Raw genomic sequence first — 24,580 nt, 5'->3', positions numbered from 1 at the left:
AGACCCTGAATGAACAAACAGGTTACAAATCTTCATTTGCAAATTGTTATGAAATCACTACTTAAGGTGAATCTCAGAATAGAAGAAACAAAAAACTGTAGAAGAATTGTAAAACCATGCCACCTCAAAACAATTATTGGCAGGACCTATTATCTTTGCAATCCATAACCTACCCTGTCAGCATTCAACACCCAAACTGGGTCTGTAAACATCTTACTCAACATTCATCACTTTGCTCCACCACTAGCCACAACCTGTTTCAGCTCTGTTTCCACCTATTGCATCTTATAACTTTGTTAGCCTTTAGGGGAAAGCTCCTTATTTGATACTTCAACCTTTAGCAGTGGCACTACATCCACACCAGAAAGACAGACTTGATCTGCAAAGTCTGCCATGAAGCAGAAAGAAGCAGAAAATTCCTTACACTGTGAGACCTTCAGTATGGGCAACGTTTTAAGTAGATGCACTGAGCAGACAGACATAAACCAAGGTTAAAGCATGCAAAGAGCGTATCATATTCCAGAGCAATAGCTCCCTACAGCAGACTAGAGAAGTTACTATTTTCTTGGTACAAGGAGGGAAAAACAGGGATCTGTGCCCTACGCAGACCTCCAAAAGACAAAAACCCAAAGGGACAAGTCTGATCATTACAAATTCAGAAGAATAGCTTTGTGCTAAAACATGAAAAAACTGACGTGTACAACTAGTGAAACACAGTTTTAAGACACACAAGTCCTAACTGCCATTTTCTTCAATTTCTTAACTTTTTGATGCATGTATTTATTTAACAAGGTGTACACTGCATGAAGTCAAATCAGGTAGTAAGTCAGGCAGAGTTGTAAGATCAGACCAGATCAAATCAAATCAATGTTACAATAGTTTTCTAGAAAAAAAAAAAAAGTAAATTAAAGAAGAAAGAAAACTTACAACTTCTGAATTTCAGGCCACAAAGTATTCTGCAGCAAGTGATCCTCTGGGGGAGGTTCTAAAAGACATTTGTACAACACGTTCAAAATTTGGTACTAGATAATCTAAAATCAGCTAAATAATGCTTCAAAGTTAATATCCAATGAATCTCATTCTCTACTTCATAAAATCTAAATTAATCTCATACCTGTAAGGATCAAAGGTTGAAAATAAATCTCAGGATACTGATTAGAAATGGTATTAAAAGTTTCTTCATCCTCAGCTGGTTGAACAGGCATATCTCCTATTCAAAACAAGGACTTTATTAGCTATAGAGAACATACTTGGCACAGTGGAAAACATGAGCACATGTTATACAAGTGAAAACCCTCTATTATTTCTAAAATCTAAATACGTTTCTAAAATTTGAAATTAGGCTTCTCCACTTCCAGAGCTACAATAATACAAATATTAGAATCTAGTTATTTTAATGGACATGAGACTAAGACAAAAAAAAATTTATGTTAAAATAACACCCTTTGGACCAATTCGAGTATGGTACTGACCTCTCCATTGGCACAGTCTCTTTTAGAGATTCCTGAAGAGATTTTGATATATCTGAAAGAATCAGTCACTTAGAGCTCTGAAACTGTGCTTCCCAAAGTTAAAACATTTTCCTTCTGCACTGGAAAATTTTAAGCAAAAATCTCAGACACAAGTGAAGAACTTCCAGATTTGATGTAGACACTTACATGAAAAGCCATACTTGTAGAAGTCTATCGACAGTGTGCAAACTTCAGCAAAACTGCCAAGAGCTTAGCCTTTAGCTTTAGGCAAAAGTACTAAAAGTAACTGAAATTACTCAGTTATGTTAAAATTCATCTCCATCCTTCACTTTGAAGGTATTATTTAAGAAAAAGATACAAAGGCGTGGAATAGTGCCTTTTTGCCAAAAGCACATTTTAAATACAGCATTTAAAAAAAAATAAAGTACAGAGAATTCAGCAGAGGAGAGATCACCTTATCCATCCTGCCTTCTCCACTTGAAAAAAAATAATATACCAGCATTTATCTAATTTGAGATCATCGTTCACCATTAAGATTCCTCTGCAGGGTAAGCAGGAACAAAGTTATAAGGCACTTTAACCTAAGCCATCAATGCTGACAGCATTTGGTTGACAATAACAGACAATAAGGGAAAATTTGACAGTTTTTCTATTTATAGTGCTACTGCTGGATGTGCCACATGAAATCAGTTGCAATTAGTTATTGTATGCATGAAGATGCTCTAGAAGATGGAACTTATTTCCTTCTGTCAGTGGAAGGATTGAAAGAGGTGAAAGAGCAAAAAAAGACAGGTTTTGCCAAATTACGTTTTATGAATTACTTCACGTACAACAAAGCCACTTCTCATCTAGGGGATACGGAGAAGCATGGAAAGAAACAGAACAGCAGATGGGGGAATACAAATAATAGCCTGCCCCAGACACTTCCAAGTCCATCTCAGGAAGGCAACGAGCCCCAGCGCCTGGGTATGAAACCCATCCAGATCAATTGACAAGGAGAAGCTCTTGGGAGCACTGCACAGACTGAGTGGGGTTACTTCCTCTAGGGTATGGGTCCTAGTACTGAAGGCAGGGAATGAACATTTGGGGTTTGCACAAGGCTTATTATGGGATGTTTAGGGGAGGAACGAAAAGTAGATAAAGGGACGATTCAAGGAAGGATTCTCACTTGTGCTATTTTTGTTAAGCACCAGATTTAGGCGCAGCCAGACAAACAAGCACATTGCACAACTTCACTTCTAGCTTCTAAACTTGCAGTCAAGCCCACAATGATAGACCTAACAAAAAAGACAAACACTAAAGCAATTATTTAAAAAACTTTACACATGAAGCACCATCACCATTATTTCTCATTAACCATACCTTCAAAAACAGCTTTGTTGGATAAACCCAAAGCTGGCACAGTCGCACCTTCTGGAAGGTCAGACGATTGCTGAATAAAAAAAAAAAAAGAGAGAGGTTTCACAGATTGTCATGTAGGATCAAGTTTTAAAGGGCACAGGTTAATGAATCCCTGTGATAACAACAGACTTTTCTAAAGAGAAGTAAAGGGGAGGCACTTTGAAACACTCCCAACTCATCCAGAGCACACCCCAGACAAAATGAAGAATGCTACTCCACACAAAAAAAAAAAAAAAAGATTTCTCTAAGGCATCAGCACAAGAGTTTTGCCATCAAGCATGCATCTTCATTCCTACTTAAAGGTTTTCTACCACAATTTAATTTATCCTAGAATGCACATGATAAGCGCTCAACTGAGAGCACTGCAGTTTTAAATGCAGTAAGATTGGGCACAGTCTGTTCTGAGGTGAAATAAGAAGGAAGCATTTTGGAAACGTGCACAGAGGGTGAGTGTTTCTGCTCATAACTTCAAACACAATAACACAATCCAGCACATAACAGATGTGGCTGGAATACGTGCCCATTTAGAGGAGCCAATAGGAAAGACAAATAATCAGAAAATATTTCCATAAAGATGTGGTAGAAAAGCCCAAAATCAGAAAGGGTAAATAAGATTGAGGCCCTTTGTGTAGAGATGGAAAAGGGTTTGATCTAACAGCTATAAACCCTCTTTGTTCAAGAGTCTGGAAAGTTTAAAGACTGTTTTACATAACTGCTTTTATAATTTAAGTGTCAGATTAGGAAAAACAATGTTATTAATTTAAATGTTCATAATTTGATGAGACAACGTGTGATACAAACATACCAGTTTGAGGCTTCTAAAACAAAAGTGCTTCTTCATAACAACCCAAGGTATAATGCCAGTCCATGGATTTAAGCTGAATAAAATCCTATTCATCTCCTTTTGAATATAAACTTGGCTTTTTTGGTTTTAAGTAAATTTTGGGGGGAGAATGCACATGAGCTAAATTAAGAAAAAGCTTACGCACTAACAAAAAAAGCATTCACATAAAATTATTTCAATAAAGCTATGGAATCATAGAATATCCCGAGTTGGAAGGGACCCATAAGGATCATCAAGTCCAACTCCTGGCACCACACAGGTCTGCCCAAAAGTTTAGACCACGTGACTAAGTGCACAGTCCAATCGCTTCTTAAATTCAGACGGGCTTGGTGCCTGTATTTAAGAGTATCTATATCATTAGAGCTCGTGAAGCCTTCCTCTTTAAACGAAGTCCATGTGAAACACTTTGTGATATCATGGATCAAAAAATAGCAGTCAGAGGAAGAGCTGATAAGGAAAGTCTACATAGAAGCAAAATAATGACAGCTGCCAGCATTATAATAGAACAACGTTATTTGCACGTCATTAACACAAATGCTTACAAAGACTTACGGAATTAAAGCAATAAATAGCTACTTATGTAACTTCTTGCTATCAGAAATGAAGAGATTTCTTTCCCAGATATTTCAATTGTTAAATGAAATGGAAGGGCTAATCCACCAACAAGCAGCTACACAGAAAACATTTGCTTTTGAGACAGAATTGTAAAGAGCACACAAGGCACTGTACAGGGGTAGCTACCCTGAATGAGGGTTGCTCTACAAAACTCAGAGAAAACCAAAATTAGACCTTAAAGTGAATGGGTAGCAAACAAAGGATGGCAATGCTGCAGTCTTATCTTTCCACAAAGTAGAAAAGCATATTTATCTACAAACAGCTATAGGCCTAAGAACTGAAATCTAAAGGACTCACAAGAAAATTTCCACAGCCAAGAGGAAATAAAGCATGAACAAGTACATATTTATAAATATTTATATATATAGCAACAAAAAACAGTGCTGAAAGCTTTATGCTTTTTTTAATCAGATGCTTGGAAATAAAAAACAACAACACATAACCACACAATAATAATTACATCTAGACAAGTCTACTACACCCTTAAATTAAGGAGAAGTACATTTCCAGGCTTTATTATTTGTTTTCAAATCACCAGTTGCATACAGTAGTCTACTTGGGCTGATTTTTTTTTTTTTTTAAATTACCAATGGTCTTTACAATCTTTAGACATCAGGCCTTGCTTTGTTTCAAAGACAACCTGTTTTATAAGACAGCACCATAAAAATACATTTGAAATAACATACAAGGAAGCCAATAGAAGGGAAAAGAGAAATAAAGTTAAGTTTCAGAACCATTAAAAGCATTTTTATGGAATTTAGTGCAATCTGATATTTTCTAAAGCATTGATTTTTATCTACATGGAAGAGGCTTGCCTTCGTTTTGTATTGCTGTAAAACTCTTACCTGGGAGTACAGCTTCTCCATTGGAATACCAGTGATATTACTGAAATTTTCTATAAAATTCTTGGGAGCACGAAAAACTCGAAGCACTTTTTCATCTGCTCCTGATACGAACTGGAACCGGCCAATCATTGCCAGACAACGCATGTCATACCCATGTACTTGAGGCCTTGCAATTTCATGCCAGGTTACCTAAACAAACAAAAATGCAGTTAAAGTACAATTTTTAACCAGAGAAGCAGCAAGATTTTGAGTTGCAAAAAGTACTAATACTTCTCTTTACGTTGATAAAATCAGCAAGTAAAGTTAATAACAACCTTCTACTGATGTATGCACACATACATCAGTTAAATCTCATTCTTCCATTAAACAATTCTTATAATTAGTAAATGGTGTCCGTGCCCAGGTGCTCCAAGGCATTTGCTTACCTTTCTTACTGAAAACCAAGCAAGAGTATTAGATTTTTAGAAAAAAAATGATGTAAATAGTTTATTCTACACATGAAAAAAATGATTCTTCATGAAAAGATTTTTAGGAAGTGTTACTTGCTGCTACTTATATGCGGTATTTCAGTTGGAACAATACAGTGTGCATTTCTGAGTTAATTCTAGTTCTGCTAGTTATTTAAATTGAATTACTTTATATTACTTCAGAATTAAAGTTTGAAAAACTGCAATAAATACAATGCAATAAATTTACGTTATACTAAATATACAAACATAAGAAAAGGCATTATGTTTACAGTAAACTGCCTATACCACACTAAAAATTCATTTGAGTTTCATTTTTAAACTTCCATGCCACATGAATGTAGTATTTGAGAAAACCTACAAAAACCTCATTTTTCACAAGATTTTTTCATTTGATTAAAAAAAATAAGAGTACAATAACCCTTCTTCCCCTTCATTACATGCATCTTCACATACTTTAGAACACAGAACACAATAGGAATGAAACAAACAGGAAAAAAAAAAGAAAAAAGACACCAAAACTAAGGGAGGGTTGCCTAAGTTGTACAATAAACTTCATCCAGAAAAACCCTGGTACAAGTTTTCATGACAAATTGAAGCTAGCTGTTATGCCTTATTTCTGGTATGTGAACCCAGTACAGTATCAGAACTGGAATTTTAAGAAGGGATAATTCTCATTTAACTCTAAGCACTCTTAAAAAAAAAAAAATCCTGAATACTGAGCTTTATTACTAACTTCTCATAGATATCTGAACCATTGTATCTTAAGACAAACATCAGGTGTTACCTATTGCAATTTTTCAAATGCTAAACTCTGTATGGTAAAGAAAGGCAGGCATTTTAAAAGCTTACGTCAACTCCATTCCCCTTCAAATGACCCATTTCTACCTCAACCCTTCACCTCACTCCACCTACAAGATACTACAGTTTTTTTCCCAGACCCTATGACACAAAGTGTTGGCACTACCTGGCTTTTCATGTGGTTCATCCAGCCAGAAGGCTGCTCTTTGTCAGAACAGGAAGGGGAAGTAAAATAATTCAGACCACTTAGGTATGAAGACTACCATCACTCTGCTACATTAGTTGATTAATTTTAAAAAATCAGGGACAGCAGGAACAGCTGCACAAGTAAATCATATAAACCTCAGATCTTCCCGATAAAAATTTATCAAACAGTACACATAATGAAAAGTGGTACTTTAGTAGGTCACAGAGGATGTGCTATCAGTAACTCTTTTGAACGCTGCCAACTTACATAACGTGCTAGCCCTGGACTTGGCTTCCGTATGTCAAATCCAACATACTATCTTTTCCACAGAGGTGTTGCACCCTCCAGCTTGGAGATTAGGGGAAGAGGCAGGGAAGGAAATTAAGATGCCCTTCCTACAAACACAATGCAAAGCTTAGAACTTGAGCTGGGATTGCTACCACTTATGTGTGGTCTGGAAGTAAATCAAGGAACTGGTGCCAAATTCACTCTTCCCTGAAACATAAGACACCCTGTGCTGGTCTACACTACAGAAGCTTTGCTAAGACAGTTTTAACAGCTACCCTTTACCTTCCCCAGCTAATAGCACAGCTTGCACAGTGACTTCAACCACTCTAGTTTCTGGCAGTTGCCTAAATGGAACATTAGTACAATCTTGCCAGAAAAAAAAAAAAAAAAAAAACATACTTGTAGACTACCAAAATGCATGACCAACCAGAAACAGAAAGTTCTGCATTCCCAGACAGGGTTTCCCACATCAAACTTCAGACTTCTTTTGTAACAAAGTTGTTTAGGAATAGCTGTTCCTGAAAAGTTGCATACATAAGTGCCAAATGCAGTTCAGTGGCAGGTAATAATTCTGATAAAACAGTCACATTCATAAACAAAATACTGTAAAAAAAATACAGTGAGAGGTTTGGTTAGATTAAGCATGTGGGTAGGGGGAGAAAAAAGAAGTATCTTTATAATTCCCTGCCACAGTGCTAAACCAAATGTTAAGTGAGGGCAATAAATGGTTACTAGAATCAGGCAGGTATTCCTCCTCCTGCCTTATCGCAGAGGCTGGTTTTTAAGAGCCTACAAGAACACTAACTGAAGGTAACCCAGAGGTGAACTCAGAATTAAACAGCAGTCAAGTCATTTGAAACTAAAACTTGTCACTAGTATTTTTAAAGTGAAAACACATACTGAATGACCAAACCAAACATTTACACAAGCAGTTTTGAAGAGAAGGTTTAGGGAAATTTGAGGTAAGAGTTATACTTGCTCCAAACTCAGGACAGGCAAGACTTCTATAACAACCCCATGAAGTCTTTGAAGACCATACCTCTGTCTCATGTTCTCTCCTCCATGGAGCAAATAGTCTAGTAGTTTGATCAGATCCAACACTGATGATAAATTCTCCTTCTGGATCCCACTTTACATCCTCTGCACTGTTAAAATGTCCTGAAATCACAACATCTGGAGTCCATTCTTTCTATAAAAATTAGAGTCACCAAAGAAGCAAAAAGTTTTCAGTTGACTGATTAGCATATTCTAACCAAAAGAAGTAACAAAGACCTTATTGGGAAAGAAATAAACAGGACGAATGAAAACAGCAAACAGTTGTAATAGAACTCAGAGTGCCTACAAGGACACATATGCCGATTCATTGCTCCAATTTAGAATAAATTAGTGTTATTGGTTTAGATGCTATTAGCAAAGCAAAACTACGGATGTACTCAGTTTACTCCACCAACTTAGTGGTTGCTGCAAGAAGGCATAAGATTTACAGTTTGGGTAATTCCGACTTCCCTTCTATGCAGGAGTGAGGCTCCTGCAGAATGCTGTATTCAGAGGGTGCACTTTTCTATTGTTAATTTTAAGCTGCACTGTTACATTTGATATTTTCTGTTAACAATACAACTCAACTGAAGTGACAAATGTAATTTTTTAAGCATTCATAATAATAAATAAATAACGTACCTTATTAACTGAAGACTGTTTCCAAAGGTGAAATGCTCCATGAAAAGCATGAGCAATGATCATTGAACCATCTGGACTAAACTGGCAGTCAAAAAATCCAAGGGTATTGCCCCCCACTTCACCTACCCGCACCTGAATTAATGAACAGAAGTGAGATATCCATGAAAATTGCCTTCTGTTCATATAAACTCATCCTAATCTCTTGAGATGCAAATTTAGTTATAGGCAAGAGTTTACATTATACAATATTCTTCAAGCGTATTTTGTGTAACTGTAAAGTTGAGCACTAAAATATCATGGGAATTAAAGCTGCATGCCACTGCTGCACGCGGTCTCCCTTCATAAACATCTCAGGAGGGGGATCTTGCTCAGTCTGAGGTCTAATCAATGCAAATGGAATCTAAAAAGAAAGTAACGACTCACAAGCTTTACAGCACAACTGCTTTTTAGAAGCTTGTAAATTTAGGCACAAACACAGACAACAAATAGAGTCTCTGTATAATCACTCTATTATGAACTAACTTATACTTCAAGTAGAAAGGCACATGGACTTTTCAATGGAACAGGGGAAAAAATACATCCACTCCTCTAATTCTCTTCTTTCCCTCGAGAGAGTATTAAAACTTTCTTTGTGACCGGAAGTCATAAACAATGGTTGGCATAATCCAACACAAACAAACTCAGCTGAAACACTGCTATATGTTTTTAGTTAATCTGCTTTTCCAAAGGCATCTACCAAAGCATTAAATCAATCTGGTTGTACTACTTGTTTATTTAAGATGATCCACATTAGAACAGCATTCAAAATAATACAGTGAAACACGAGCACCCAGCTCAAATGGAAGAAAAACCTCATGTCACAACCCATGAACAAGTTACTGTGAATAAAACACGGATTGTGAATTCTGTGTCAGCTGCTCTGGAGAAACTGCTTCCATGCATGTTCCCACAAGGATTACCTATAAATATTTCAGGGTGATTTCTTCCTCTTCTGTCTGAGTACACAGTGTGCGTTACCATATAGCACCTGACTTCCTATTCTGTGAATGACAGTTGAGCGCAAACTGTTGTCAGAAACTCCCCACTGTTGTAATAAGCAAGTGATAAAAATTATACTGCACCACATCATTTTTGATAAACATAGTTTTACTTGCAACACAGTGTCAGAATGAGTATTCCTCAAAAAAAAAGTTGTTGCCTTCTCTCCCAGCACTGTACAGAGTTTATGTTTCTTCCTGTATACATACAACGCTGAAAAGCCACTTTTAATACACTATATATTGTGAGGAAGACTGGCACTTGCCTGTTCTAGCCAAACTCCAGATTCCTTATCAGGTTCCCAAAGGATCACAGTTTTGTCCATTGAAGCAGACAATATCCTCATTGGTTGTTGTATGCTGCCACCTACAGTACAAGGAAAAAGATTACCCTACACCATGAGAATGCTTTCTAAAAGAATTTGCTCATACTGAAATGCAAACAAGCTAAGAAATTAGTTCAGTAGTGGGGACGTGCAATGCAGCACTTAAATGCCACTCTTTATAGGCCTTCATTAGAAGGTATTGCATTTTTTAAAACCATAATCTCCCAAATGAAGTGTAAAATACATACATGAGAACAACCATATTCTACTGTTTATTCACTCCATCATCAACAGATATTGAAAAAACTTATTCAGAAGAAAAGCTAGAGCTTCACAGAGAGACCACATAGAAGTCCTCGGTTCTTTTCTTCACATAAGTTCTTACCAGGAGATTTCCAGTTTAAAACAATCTCTATGCCAATATTCACTGTTTTTTTCAAATTCAGTGTTAGATTCACTAACGGATTTCAGTTGACTATAGCACCTTGCAATAAATACAGCAGTAAGGACAGCTCCCAGAAGTCAGTGAAGCTCCCCAGGGAGCTAGGTGGTTCACCATGCATTGGGGAAACACCTAGGACAACTGTTGAGGAGCCCTTCAGAACAGAGACGTTGGTGGGCATCTCCTGAGGCAGTATCTATTGTCAGCACCAGATCTCCTAGCTGCTGCATTGAGAAGTCGTAAGCAATGCCCTGGATCTGTCTCTCCACTCAGCCTGCCTCTATTGAACAAGAAAATCTATTTTGGGGAATGCAAGGTTGGGTAGGACCACAGAACACAAGCAGCTGTATGTACATACAAGTGCAGTGTAAGATACCTGGAAAGCTTCATCACCTAAAATGACAAAGGTTTTTGGATTGCAATGCAAGATTTGCACGCCTGTATTTTGCCTAAACCTTGACTTACGAGGCAAAACCTTGTATTGTCTTGACTGATATTGTATTGTATTGACTGGTGTCCCCGCTGTCCCCTCCCACAAAAAAAAAAAAAAAAAAGGTGGGGTAGGGAAAACAGACTAAGGCAGCATTTCTAAAGCAAGTGCCATGTCTTTCACTACAGATATTTAACCATCCTAACTGCACTCTACTGTTCAAGTGCTGTATACATACTGTCAAAGCTGTGCTTTGTACTGGTTAAGCCACCTGCCACCAGCAACTAAGACATCTCAAAAAAAAAAAAAAAAGAGGCAGCTTTGCCAATAACAATACACAGGGGCCTTTTGATGATGCAAGCGTATCAAGTCAAGAATTTCAATCCCTTTCACACCAGGCAGACATGCACCAGCAAATCAGTACTGCAAACAAGGCTGTCAGAATTTAAGGATTTAAAAAGAAAAATAAAGACTAGATCAAGATGCAAAATTAAAGTAACTAAATAATTTTTCAATAAGATTCTGTGTTAATGCCTTAAAGCTACACGCTAGCTAGAGAAAACTGATACTCAAGGAATTCCTGGCATGTTAAATTAATGCATGGAAGACTGGAGATTAATCTTCCGAATGTTGCTATTTGTTCCTTTGTAGTCCAAGAAAAAGGAGTGCTCTTGAGTTAATAATGACCTTCCAAAAAGCATACATTTCAAATACATATATCACGAGAACATATTGCAGCTATTAATTCATAGTTATAAATTGATTTATTTTTTTTATCCTGTAATAAATCAATTACAATGAAGCAAGCAGAATACAGCACCTTGCAACAGACTGAGCCTGTGCAGCATGAACAGCAGATGTGCTACTGGCACGTTCAGCCAAAATAATCCACTTTCTTATAAAATGTTATTTGCAGAATTTAAACATTTTCATAGTCCACAGTGACAAGTGAACATGCAAACGCAAGGAAAAGACACATGACTTTAGTCATGCGTACAATGTTTAATATAACTGCTACGGTGGTTAGCATCGGTTTACCTTTGGAAAAGGAAGGTTGCCAGTGGACTGCATACACCCAGTTTTCGTGACCAGCCAACACAGACTCCAAAGTAACTGCATATGTTGTACCAGTATCTACCAGAAATCAGAGAAAAGCACATTTCTTTCTAAAAGCCAAGAAAAAACAGACCATTTCTGATATCTTCAGTGATGAAAGCAACTACTTTCATCATCTATCAGTATTTCAATAGCCTATTGACATTGAACAGGTCCTTGAAAACGTACTTTGCTGCAAGCCCTGCATACCATGTTGACACCAACAGGTCACCTATTGCCTCAAAGTGGTATCACAGAACTCCTGTAGAGCTCTCAAGGAATTTTGAAGTAAACTCTCTGACATCATCTCTGCCCATATTCTTAGACATATTTACATCTCCAAACAACTGTAAAAACAATGATCCATTAGAATTTGGAGAAAGTAACATGAGCACTTATTACACGCATCATACAAATCTCATTATATTACCTAAGTTGTCTAGTAACTTACCTCACTATGTCAAAATTGCGACGCCCTAACATTACAGTGCTCATATAGTATGTTAAATAACCACAAAGTAAGTCTGCACATACTTATCTGTTGCCTCCAATCCTTTCCAAAGGTTTAAGTAACAGTGGTACCTCTTAATGCGTTGAATTTAAAAGAAAGCAAGAAGTATGTTATTAAACTGGAGGAGAGCTGCCTAACAGCATACCTCCCATAGAAAAATATATCTCCTGGCTACGTACTGCATTTGGAATATGTGTAACAGTACAGGTTGATATTAAGCTCTCTCACTGCTTTACCATTTTTGTAACACATTGTTAACTTTACACAATCATTGCTTTACAACAGTAACTCTATTTTTTCTAACAGCTGAACAAAATAATACAGTCAAACTGGTCTCTGATTCTTTTAAAACAAGAAACAAAACAAATTAGATGGTAACCAGCTTGAAAGCCCCCCTGAAACCACTAACAGATACACAAGAAGCCATATATGAGAATTTTACAGCTGATACCTACCTTTAACAGTAAAAACATTCTCTTTTAGTCTTATGGAATAATCTTCAGTTTCTGAAGATTCCTTCGATTTCATACACACTTTCCAAATTCTTATCAAACAATCCTGAGCACAGCTTGCTAAGAATAGGTCTTCATCTATTTGGTTAAAAACATGATAATAATTAAAGACCCGTATTTTCATTGCAACCAATGCCATGACTAAACTACTATCTTTCCAAACTTTCACTACAGCATTATCCTCATTTTCCCCATTTTACACATATTATAAATACTTCTATTTTATTTCAACATCAACTTATTCTACCATTTCAAACTCTACACTTGTTTAGAATATACTGACTATAGACATTTCTCTGCCTATTAGATAGAAAGATGTCTCATGGTAACACTATACATGAGCTTCCCTGTTACTTATGGCCTTCGCTCTCCCAATTCCAACATCCACAACGAGTAACCTAATACTGATAAGAACTTTAATCCATTTCTTTCTTTGGGACTGTAACATCCTCTAATGCTCTCTATTTTATTTTTGCCATTGCAATAAATATTTGATTAGTTAATGTCTGAATAGGTTCTCTTCTTAATCTCCTATTCCTACAAAAAAAAAAACATGCATGGGGGGGAAGAAGAAAAATACTTTCACTCTATTTTTACCCCTTTGAAGAAGCAGCAAAGTATTCCTCATTCAGATATAGACACGTGCCATACTGAGAAAGACAAGTTGCTAAAAATCCTATTTGTTTGCATTAGGCAGCAGTTATGTAAATACATTTGAAGCAAGCAAAATAAAATGAGGAATGCAAACACGAGTGTTTCTGTTTCAATCTTACTGTAGTGGTAATTTTGAGAACTGAAAAATGGTTGCAGTATAGGTTCAACAATTCCTGTTTTTAAGAAGTCACAAAGTTCTACCTTGATTTTTAATATTTATATCACCAACTCAAAAAAAAATAAATGCTCAATCACAAGAGCTTAGAAGCTACAGTGCATCAAAAACATCTGCTGGAGTGGTAAAATATCAGTAATGTTGTTAAACCAGTATTCCACTTTATTTATCTTTCATACTGACCACACACTGCCCATTCAATGCCTCTTATCCAATCTTCATGGCCAGGGAGGATTAATGTTTTCTGAAACTGAATAAAACTTCCTGTTAGATCATAGAAATAGACTTAGTTACCATGCACATAGGGTCAATTAGCTTTGGATTTTGAGGTCTTCTATATTTACAGCTTTTATTATTTGAAATTGGAAAAATAACCTGTTACAAAAGATTGTAATGTAATGATAGGTTCTAAATAGGCCTTTCTGGTTTTGTCACGATTGTGTAAACATGTTACGTTATGGCACTTCCTACATATGAGCAGGAAAGCATAAGAATTTAAGGAGCTGAATGTATTTTATTTTAGCTTTTTCATGCTGACAGTGGTATGCAAAGAATAACATAATTCAAATACAACACGGTAAATAATTTGTATTAGACAAAGCAGATGCTACTGTAGATGTGAAGAATGAATACAGGTAAAAATCAAGCATAAAAGGCTAGATGTACCTTAATTTATTTCCATAATTATTTTTTAATATGATGCTGTTAAGAATTACAACTTATGAGACTAGAAATATTCCCTGTGCTTCTTAAATTTATTACTAAGTTTCAAAGGGTGTTATACATGAAGAACTGTATCTGCAGATGGAAACCTCTGTATGAACACAGGAACACACACAGTCCAGGTTCTCTTTTGAGAAATTTCATTAGTAGTATGTTTTCATTTGTAACATTTGTAATACTACCATTTTACAGACTGGAAAACAGGGCTGACATGTACCTCATGAAGTTCAACAAGGGGAAGTGTAAAGTCTCGCACCTGGGGAGGAACAACTCCAGGTATCAGCACAAGCTCAGGGCCACCCAGCTTGAAAGAAGGAGATGGGGGCCCTGGTGGATGCCAAGTTGAATGTGATTCGGTTTGCCCTTGCTGCTAAGAAGGCTAACGGCATTCTGGGCTGTATTAGGCAAAAAGTATAGCCAGCAGGTTGAAGGAAGTGATCCATCCCTTCTACTCAGAGCTGGTAAGGCCACATGTAGAGTACTGTGACCAGTTCTGGGCTCCTCAGTACAACAGAGACATGGAGCTACTGGAGAGTCCAATGGTCACAAAAATGACAAAGGGACTGGAGCACCTCTCCTATGAAGAAAGTCTGAGACATCTGTTCAGTCAAAAAGGAAACTTGTGGGAATTTCATCAATATATACAAGTATCTGAAAGGAGGGTGCAGAGAGGATGGAGAGAGGCTCTTTTCAGTGGTGTCCAGTGACAGGACAATAGGTAGCAGAGGTCCAAGTCTTACTGCTTTTCTCTGCCAGGCACTAGATGTGAGCTCCCTCCTCCATACAGCTAACAATCTTTGTGGAATCAGAAAAAGCCCAAATTTTCCTGACTCTCTTACTTCACTTTTCAACTAGACTGAATTATTTCAGGGAAGACATACTCAAACATACGCAGCAAAATCTTCTTACATAAGCCAAGCTCAACATACAGATGTTGTTTTAAAGCTATATTTTGACAGTCTGGTTTGCTTTGCTTCCCTTTCACAGGGCCATAATATCTCTAGCAGGAAGACGGAATGGTTTTTGAAGATTTTTCCCGGAGTGCTTTTATAAATCAATACCCTCTTTCAAGAATGCAGAAAAGTAAAGAGAGAAACAATTTTTCTCTCTACTAAATGCTTTAAGGGATCTTCAAATAAATTATCTTTACGGATGTGAAGTTTGCCCTCTGAATTTCAAAACCATTTTTATGAATAAATATATTTCATCTGTAAGATTCATGAGATTACCCAAAAGGCAGCCTGAATCAGTTAGTGAAAGAAACCCGAAAATACCTCATCCTTCCTCTAAGTATAACTAATGAAATTCAGACAGCATTGTATTTCCCACAAACTCACATTGTACCTTTGCATTCCTACAGTCTTTGATCATGAACTAAAGGAAGAGATTTCCAAGAGTTAACAGGACAGAGCTATGGAACCTTACCACAGAGGGAAGAAGGCAAAAGTTCTGGTTCTAGTCACTCTCCTACATCATGTTTTACTGAGAAGTGGCAGGACAATGTTAATTTCTTCAAATACCTCTAAAAGTAGAGCTACAGAAGCCACAAAAGGTGTCAACAGATCTGATAGAACCTGACTAAACAGGAGAACCAAACTGAAAGTTTGGTCTGGACCACAGAAGTAAACAAGTTCCAGATTTTGAATCTGGAAAATCAGCTGCACATTGGCAGAGATAGAAGTCTTTCTTCAGCACCACTGCACACTACGAATCATGAGAGGGATTCTGCCACTGCTAGCTCTTAGAGAATGTCATTAAAATGATTTAACTCATGAGCTTCCTTTTTTCCTTCATAGGAAAAAATAAAGCTAAGAAACCAACCCTCCCTTTCTGCTTAGCGGTCGAGATATCGCTGACATAGGAGATAATAGGATGAGGCATTTTTTTTAATCAACAAAAAACGTCTTATTATGTACATGACAGCCTGAACAAGCAAAATAATCTGTAAGAGGCATTCATTTGTCTCAACAAGCAAAAAGGAACACCTATTTTTCAAAATCTCAGAAAACTCAGAAAAATAATTGGTTCCTACACATGTTAGTTCAGTAGGGGTTTTTGGTTGGTAAGCTCATTTGTGCATTGTTGAGGGGAAGGGTGGAATCCCTGTTCGTTTGTTTTTTAAAGGGACTGATAAGAGACATTGACTTCTGTTTTGGAAGACAAGTCATGCAACACCTTCCTTAGAGTCTAACAAAAGAACAGCTGCAAGAGAGAGCAGAACTTCTTTGTAGTGCACCACAGGAACATTTAACTGTATGAAAAACTAAAGATTGTCAGCTTCCAAATAATACATGAAAAATGTGTATGGCTATAGAAGATCAGATACTATTTCAAGTATTTGTTTGGACATTCAGAAGCATTCAGCACAAACGGCGTAGTTAACAAAAATACAGTTCAATAAATAAAAATCATACCAGTTTTTCTGTAACAATTTATAGACTGAAAATAACATTTCCATGTGAAACACTCAGTGCATGGATACTGAATAAAGACAGAGTCATAGTTATTTCATGTCAGTGGGGATAGAAACACAGGGTATCTTCAAGTAGGGAAAAAATAAGGAAAAATAACACTTTTACGAACAGAATACACTTCAGCATTCTGTACAAGCATTTCAGCATTATCAAGGAAATGAATGAACTATTTGAACAGGGGTATGGTGCGATGATTATCTGGAGACAGTAGCTATTAAAGAACTTCAAAAAAATCAGCAGCACATACGAAAAGAAAAGAAGCAGAACTGTGTAACGTTCTGAGCAAGACACGAAAGCTGCGATTACCTGACTATTCTGCTGTATAAACAAATGTATTTTGCAGTCATCACCACCACAAGCCAGTATTGGTACTGAAATGGAAAAAAAAAAGTCCATTACTGAAGTTACAAAATCTGATGTTCTAGGATATGAAAAACTACATAGATAAAAAACAAATACAATAATATAAATTTATAGGAAGGAATGATATCACTTTTTAAAAACTGTTTTCTCAGACACACACCTTATATTTTTTAAAATAAACTAGTATTTCAGGAACACAAAACTCAAAAGTTATTTTGGCATATAAGTAAACACAGCTCCCTGTTCACACAAAGGCTATGGAGCCCTTGCCTTTACACAAGGTTGAAAACATTGAACTAGAGGTAATAAACTGTTCTGAAAGAAGACCTGGTTTCAGGTCCACAGAAATTCAGCAACAGTGAGTTTTCTTTCCACATAACACAATACATGTTCTTGAAGCCTGTATCCTGCTTTCCTGAGGAATACATTTTATTGGCCATTAAAGTAATTACATACTTACTGAATAAAAGTTTGAGTAAAAAAAAACGAGAATTGTGATCTAGTCGCTGTATCAGACAAATGCAAATGTACTCGTTCAGAAAGTTCTATCAAGACTTATCAAGAAGTATATAACTGGCAAAAATGGCCTATTATACATTTTTCGCAAAAATGCTCTACAGTAATGTAATTTGCATTGAATGAAATGAAGTCCTGCAAAAGAAAATGAAAAAATAATAGTTGGAAACTGAGGTCCAATTGTAGTGGAGACAAGACGATTTGCAATGCTTTTTCAAGTTTGCTCTCTTTTTCACCGGTTACAATTCAATTCTGAAGAGATGAATGGTTCTCAACATTTTTTTTTAAATATATTTCAGCAACAGTCAGTTAAAATACTAGGCATCATGAACTTCAATGTCTTCTGAAAGTTAAAGCATCCATTACATATGAATCAATTTTCAATGTGAGCTTTAAATTTCTTTGATTGGTGAAATCAGTTTCCTGTAAACGCTTCTAGATCAGGAGTGTAGCCTCTGACTTTCAGAAAATTAATTCTTTGTTTAATTCGTGACTTCAGAGCTGCAGGTTGCCCTCAACATGAAAGCTTCTCTAAATCTTAATACAGGTGTCAGCATAGCTTTCATAAAGATTTCAGAGCAACTCCAAAAGTTATCATACATCATTTTTTCCTGAAACTCATTAAACTTCTGAATTGCCACTATATATTAATGTTTGACTAAATGATCAGCAATTAGATTTTTAATGTTTTAAGCTATTTTATTTAATTTCATACATAATCATACATAACAATCCTTTGAACCAGTTCAATTGCACAGACTTTTTGGGGGAGGCGGTAAAGTACAGAATACGATTATGCTCTATTAAGTTTCTTTTCTGGGGAAATATTTCTAAATATATATTTACAGTTCAAAATTTAAACTGTTTCTGGACAATCTTAGCAACGCAAATCATTTGTACTGAAACTGGTATTCAAAAGAAATACAGAGGCTTTTTGTTTTGTTTAATGTTTTGTTAATTTTCCTTATAGAAAGTAAGTTAAGAGTTTGTGATTTAAAACTAGTTCCATCTCTTCAGAAAAGTAAAGTACTCTTTTTCAGGTTATGAGCATTGTGCTATTTGGATAACTAATTTAAGTCAGGATGGGAAAGAGGCCATAATAAAGGATTGCCCTGCTTTGAACGCAACTTTAGGCAAAACTGGGCTTTGGGGACTCCAGTAGATTTTCCACAGTGAAGCAAAGTGTTTGCTATTCCACCATTTCAAGAAGATTCAGTACAGTAAGTGAAGAAATAATCTAATACTTCACAGTATGAATTTTATCCTCATTAAACTGGTACCACAGACACCTCACTTCTAAGGAAAATTCACACTAGAGTTAGTATGATTTAACCTAAGCCTTTTAACATCATCTCAGCAAACACTTACTAGCATATTTACAAGAAAAATAAGAGAGAGAGGTTTGAAGTGTAGACACCACCAGTGTAGACACTGTTTTTGATATATCTGCTTCCAGAGCATGCCTGATAAGTATTTCCAAATGGGACAACACATCATGAAACAGCTTTCGTATCTCCCAGAATTATCTCAAGCCAAAGAATAAAATAAGCTTCTGTAACTGCCTTGGAGGCATGCAATCTGAAAACACATCAGTGTGGAACACATGCAGCAAGTAGATGGAACTCCAGAAACTGTAAGAAGTTTCAATGTCTTTCCTCTTAGGAGCCTTTCGCTCCTCCATCCAAATGAGGGGCTCTAATGACATTTAAACACAAACCTAACTGAACATAAATATTTGGCTTGCATTTTGCTAGAGGATACACTTAGTTTAAAAAAAAAAAAAAAGACTTCTACAGATTTCCAACAGAAGAATATGTCTCTGGTAGGACATGAACGCAGCTTCACTATCAGGAGAAAAAAAAAAAAAAGAGATTCAGTTCTGAACATTTACATTAGCAGAAAACTCTGTAAGCCATACTGAAAAGTCAGGTTAAACTTGTCCAGCACCGTTTTTTCATGTTTAAGACTGGATACATGCTTAACACTGCTCATTAACATGTAATTTCTAATGCAGCCCTACAGATTCTTTTTACGTATCTTGCCCTTCAACCCAAACAACAAAAAATGTAAGGTGCAGCACCACAAGCAATGAGTGAAACCATCTGTATCAGCCTATCCCATTCACTTCTATCTCTGTTACCCCGTTTTTGTGCTGTCTTATAGTTCAACTAAAGAACTTTGATCAGCATTTTCAAAATGCTACAATCAGCCAGTAGTTTTCTAATTCCTATGAAACGTTCACGTGAAATATTTAAATACAGGCACCAACTTAGGCTAATTCCCTAAAAAACAAAACATATGACACAAGGGTCTGGAGTTGGTTAAATGAAAATCCTGTTACACAGTTGGAAGATTTCTTAGATTTTATTTTTCCTGCATTGATATTCAAGATATGCAGCTGTACTTACCACTGCTGCCAGGCAAGAAGGATAAGGAGACATCCATAACAAATCCATTTCCAAATTGCAGAATTTCAATGCATTTAGCTGAAAATGAGAACAGACAGTGTTGAACTTGTTCATCATATTACTGTTACATTGTCATCTCCTTCTACATCATCCAGTTAGAATTCCCCGTTCAATTTTATTTTAAGAAGCTGCAAAACTTCTACATTTTTTCAGAATCCATTGATTTTTAGAGAGAAAATAACCCTCAATAATAGTGTTATCTTTTAAGGGGTCATGGCAATCCATCCACAGTTAGCTGAGTTACAAGATAAGTCACTATTCTTCACTGAATATTAAAGTTGTACAGTTTCACTCTGGTGAAGTAATGAGTATTGCAAATTACATCCTGTGGCAAACAGCATTCACTACACAGAAAGCTAAAACTGGACTGGCTACAAGAGCAGACAGAGATAGAAGCAAAAAACAGACCTCCTCTTAACACCCTTGAGACCCTAGAAGTAATTAAACTGGTGACACATCAAGATCAGAGTAACAAGCAAGATGGCTGAACAACCTTCCTACAGAAGTAGAATTAAAACAAAAAAATGGAAAGGAAAGGACAACTTCTCTGGGAGCATAAGAAATGCCTTCTAGAACATGGAGGTGAAGACTGACAACTCACATCTATTAATCTCACTTAGGTAGGGCAAGGGGAAATCCTCAAGTACAACAGATAACAAAAAGTAGCATGAGAGATGTAGTCAGTACAACTCAACTATCAACTACTAGAATAACACTTTAAACCTAGATTATCTGTCCTAATTATTTCTTATGTATTTCAAAGAGCAATTCTCCGATGTGTCCATACAAGGGACTAGCTCAACAGAAGGTCAAGATCTATTATCCCACACTTTACACAAGCAGACCCAGAACTAGTTTCTTCCCAGTTACCAAGGACAAACAGTGGTTCAGAGTACCAGATTCTGAACACATTAAAAAGAAACTGGTAATTTCAGCCAACATATCACTGACAAGAAATAAAGATAAAATATTCTGAGGAACAAATCTGACCCAAAGCTATTAAATATATCATTTTTATTAAGCCAGTATGTTGTTGCTACATTCAAAAAAAAATTACCTTCTGAACCATGCCGAGACCAGATTCTCACAGTAGAGTCAGACGCTGCAGAAGCTATTAACACATCTAAATCAGGTTCATCTGACTGGTAGACAGCATCCACTGCACAAACAGCTTCAGTATGACCTTCGAGAGTAATGCTTTTCACAAGCTGAACACATCAGAAAGTTTTACAAAGTCATAAAAACTAACAAAATTGAAAATTCTCTCAGAAAAGTTAATGGAGTTTAAAGACATTTTAAGGAAAGGGGAAAAAAACACTTAGTACTGAAAACAAGTTGTATGTTTGTGGTAGTGGTGCTTCTGTCAAACTACGCTTAATCTAAAGCACATTCCAGAAAGTGCAGAGAAGGGGTACAGCAGTAGTAAGCATTAACTTGACAGGACTGAATCAAAGCTGAACAGAATTAAATGCTCCTGTGTACACTATACAAATTCCTTGAGGAAAGCTGGAAACAGTACTGAGGTTAGGAAGAGTAGTTTTCCTTCCTTTCTCTCCTTCTCTTGCCCCTAACCCTAAGGAACATCTCATAAAAGTTTGGAGAACCTTAGTGAAGGAGATTGAGCAGAACACAATGGAATAAATGGCAACTATAGCAGCTCTGTTTAGTATATTTTAATTTGCAAGAACACCTTTTTGTCTTTTAAAATACTGACACAAAACCTAAAACCTCTAAACTTAAACTTAAGTTTCTCAGTGAATGAATACAGGTGATTCACTTTGTAATCTGTTTGTCATAAATACAAACAACAAAACAAGATCTTAATTCTCTGGCTAAAAGATGCCTAGCATTTATCCAGATTTTGTCCTAAATGCACTTGACATCTCTTTCAAAAAAGAAAACAAAACAAAGCCCTCGTAAGCCCCACTGCCATTTTCCAATTGGTCCAATGCAGAACTTAGCCTGTTTAAGTATATAAGCTAGTATAGAAGCGTCATTAAAGTATAAACGTTTAGTCACATCCTTTTTCAAAGACTGCTATGAGGCTGTGTACCATGTTAGTGGAAAAAATTAAAAAAGAAATACGTAAGTAATTTTAAATAAGTATGCAAAGATTTAAAACAGGACAGGAACTTTTTGTTTCAAAGAACATTCCTTCATCAAACAAGCCTGATGATTATGGTATGTGCGCTTTTCCCTAGTACATTTCTGCTCTTGCACATTTGAAAACTCAGTCTACGCTAGTTTGAGATAGCCTGTAAAATGGATTACCTACACAGCCATTCACAAGCTAATACCTAATAATCAATATTTTAAAAACTAGATAATTATATAAAGCATCTTTTTCTTTCTAAATTTCAGTTTATTCTGAAGATTCTTATGCCATACGGCATCTTTTCCCTTTTATTTATTTCTACAGTATGAGTAATAAGTTAGGTAAGTCGCTTGTCTCAATTTTTCTGACAGAACTCAACTGTTGCACATGTACTTTTAAATACCTACTCCAACTTGTATTCCATCCCTGTAGACTGCCTATATGTAAACACTATACTGTTATGTAGATTGACCAGAAATCACTAGACATGTATATAAAGAAATGAGGAAGAACTAAGGAAATATATACCAAAAATGAACTTCATAGTATCAGGATTTCAAGGCCATTTAAAGAAAAGTGTTACATGAGATCAGAAAGTTGAAGACTCAAAAGAGGTTCCTTTAGACATGGTAGACAAATCAGATGATGACTGGTTAGTTAGTATCTTACTGAAGTCTGATTTTAAAAGATAAACTACACAAGAATAAAAAACATTTTAGATTAAAACATGGCAAGACAACAATCTGGAGTAAATACACATTGGACTCAACAGTCATGGTACAATGAGAGGCACGAATAGGAAGTACAGATAAAATAAATACTTTCATTTCACAGATAGTTTTTGGTACATGAGAAACAAGACGGGGGAAAAAAGTTTTAAAAGGATGCTATCTCTACTTACCTGATCATTCCACACTCCTGTCCCACTCCATTCCCAAAGAATGAGCTGTTTATCAGATCCACCAGAAACCAACTCCGTTTCAGTTGCTAGAAATATGCATCCGTGTTAGTTTTGTGAACTTTGTAACAGAAGCCAACACCACATACCAGTGACATCGGTTACCGCTTGCACAGCATCACACCCATGAATTGTAAACAAAGTTTCCATTAAAATAAAGCGTGACCAATACGAGTTGCGTTATACACGACACCTCAAGAGCAGAGGTATTATTTTCAGGCAACAGGAAGCTCAAAGCAGCCGCTCCCGGAGACCCTGGGCCACTCACCTCCGTCCCGCCGGCGGACCCAGCGCACGCAGTTCACCCTGCCGGTGTGCCCGCGGAGGGCGGCGACCGTCCGCCTCGCCTGCGGGGGGGAAGAAAGCACCGAGCATCAGCTCGCCATAGCGCCGGTGCCGTTGTCGGTGTTGTTGTTACCACCCGCCCGACCACACACCGCCTCCCCCCGGCCCCGGCCGCTCACCGCCGGCTGGTAGAGGACGACGTCTCGGCAGCTGCCGAAGGCGAGCAGCCCCCGCCGCCCCCAGGAGACGGCCCCGCCGCCCGCCCGGTTGGCGCAGCAGGCGACATGGCACACCGACACGGGCGCCGCCATCTTGCCCCGCCGGCCACGTGCGCGGCCGCACGCAGTTCCCATAGCAACGACCCCGCGCCGCCAGGGGGCCGCCATGTTGTGGTGGCCTCCGCTCTCCCCCCTCCCCTCAGCCGGGCACCGCTTGAAAATAAAAACTATTGCTCTTTCTTGTAGCCTTTATTACGCTTTTCATTAAAAGCCCGCGCGTTACTGCGGAGTTGTGAAAGGTTAAAACTTTTCTGGGTTTGTTTCTGTGTGTTCATTCGTTTGTTTCAAATAACTGCCTGGCTCCTCGCCTAACGTCACGGCCGGGAGCTGTTCATACCATAAAAGTTGGTCAAAGAAACTCTCCAAGACTCAGTTTGGAGTATTATAAAGAAGGCATTAGTTAACTGCAGTGCCAGATGCACAGGGGATCACTCCACCTAGTGTACGTAATGAGTTGCTCAACTGCAAAGGTTATATGCAATCAAAACATACATACTCGTTAGATTTCCAAGGAATAATTGACATATTCATATTGTTTCCCATAACTCATTAAAATATGCAAATGTCCCTGGGGCATGTGCATTTGTTTCTACTGGTGGTCTTTGGGGGTCTTCTGGTGGCCATCGATAGTCTTCCACACT

At 37.2% G+C, this 24,580-nt stretch overlaps 1 protein-coding gene across 1 annotated transcript in view; it reads right to left on the bottom strand.

Annotated features, from left to right (window-relative positions):
- ELP2 (elongator acetyltransferase complex subunit 2) overlaps positions 1-24,062 on the bottom strand; it is a 35,473-nt gene extending 11,411 nt beyond the window's left edge. Inside the window, exons 1-16 of the mRNA XM_083824023.1 lie at positions 23,841-24,062; positions 23,645-23,723; positions 23,320-23,405; positions 21,381-21,531; positions 20,264-20,341; positions 17,283-17,347; positions 13,963-14,029; positions 12,894-13,028; positions 11,871-11,966; positions 9,901-10,001; positions 8,598-8,729; positions 7,960-8,109; positions 5,178-5,366; positions 2,835-2,904; positions 1,115-1,210; positions 928-985 (exon numbers count right to left, since the gene is read on the bottom strand). Coding sequence (XP_083680149.1) covers positions 928-985; positions 1,115-1,210; positions 2,835-2,904; positions 5,178-5,366; positions 7,960-8,109; positions 8,598-8,729; positions 9,901-10,001; positions 11,871-11,966; positions 12,894-13,028; positions 13,963-14,029; positions 17,283-17,347; positions 20,264-20,341; positions 21,381-21,531; positions 23,320-23,405; positions 23,645-23,723; positions 23,841-24,047 — 1,760 coding nt within the window. The 5' untranslated portion in view covers positions 24,048-24,062. The remainder of the gene's footprint in view (positions 1-927; positions 986-1,114; positions 1,211-2,834; positions 2,905-5,177; positions 5,367-7,959; positions 8,110-8,597; positions 8,730-9,900; positions 10,002-11,870; positions 11,967-12,893; positions 13,029-13,962; positions 14,030-17,282; positions 17,348-20,263; positions 20,342-21,380; positions 21,532-23,319; positions 23,406-23,644; positions 23,724-23,840) is intronic.
- Positions 24,063-24,580: the final 518 nt, after the last annotated feature.

Source organism: Anser anser (assembly GCF_964211835.1).
Source record: "Anser anser genome assembly, chromosome: 2".
Classification (NCBI taxonomy): domain Eukaryota; kingdom Metazoa; phylum Chordata; class Aves; order Anseriformes; family Anatidae; genus Anser; species Anser anser.
The sequence above is the reverse complement of the archived record's forward strand: the minus strand, read 5'-3'. Positions and strand labels throughout refer to the sequence as shown.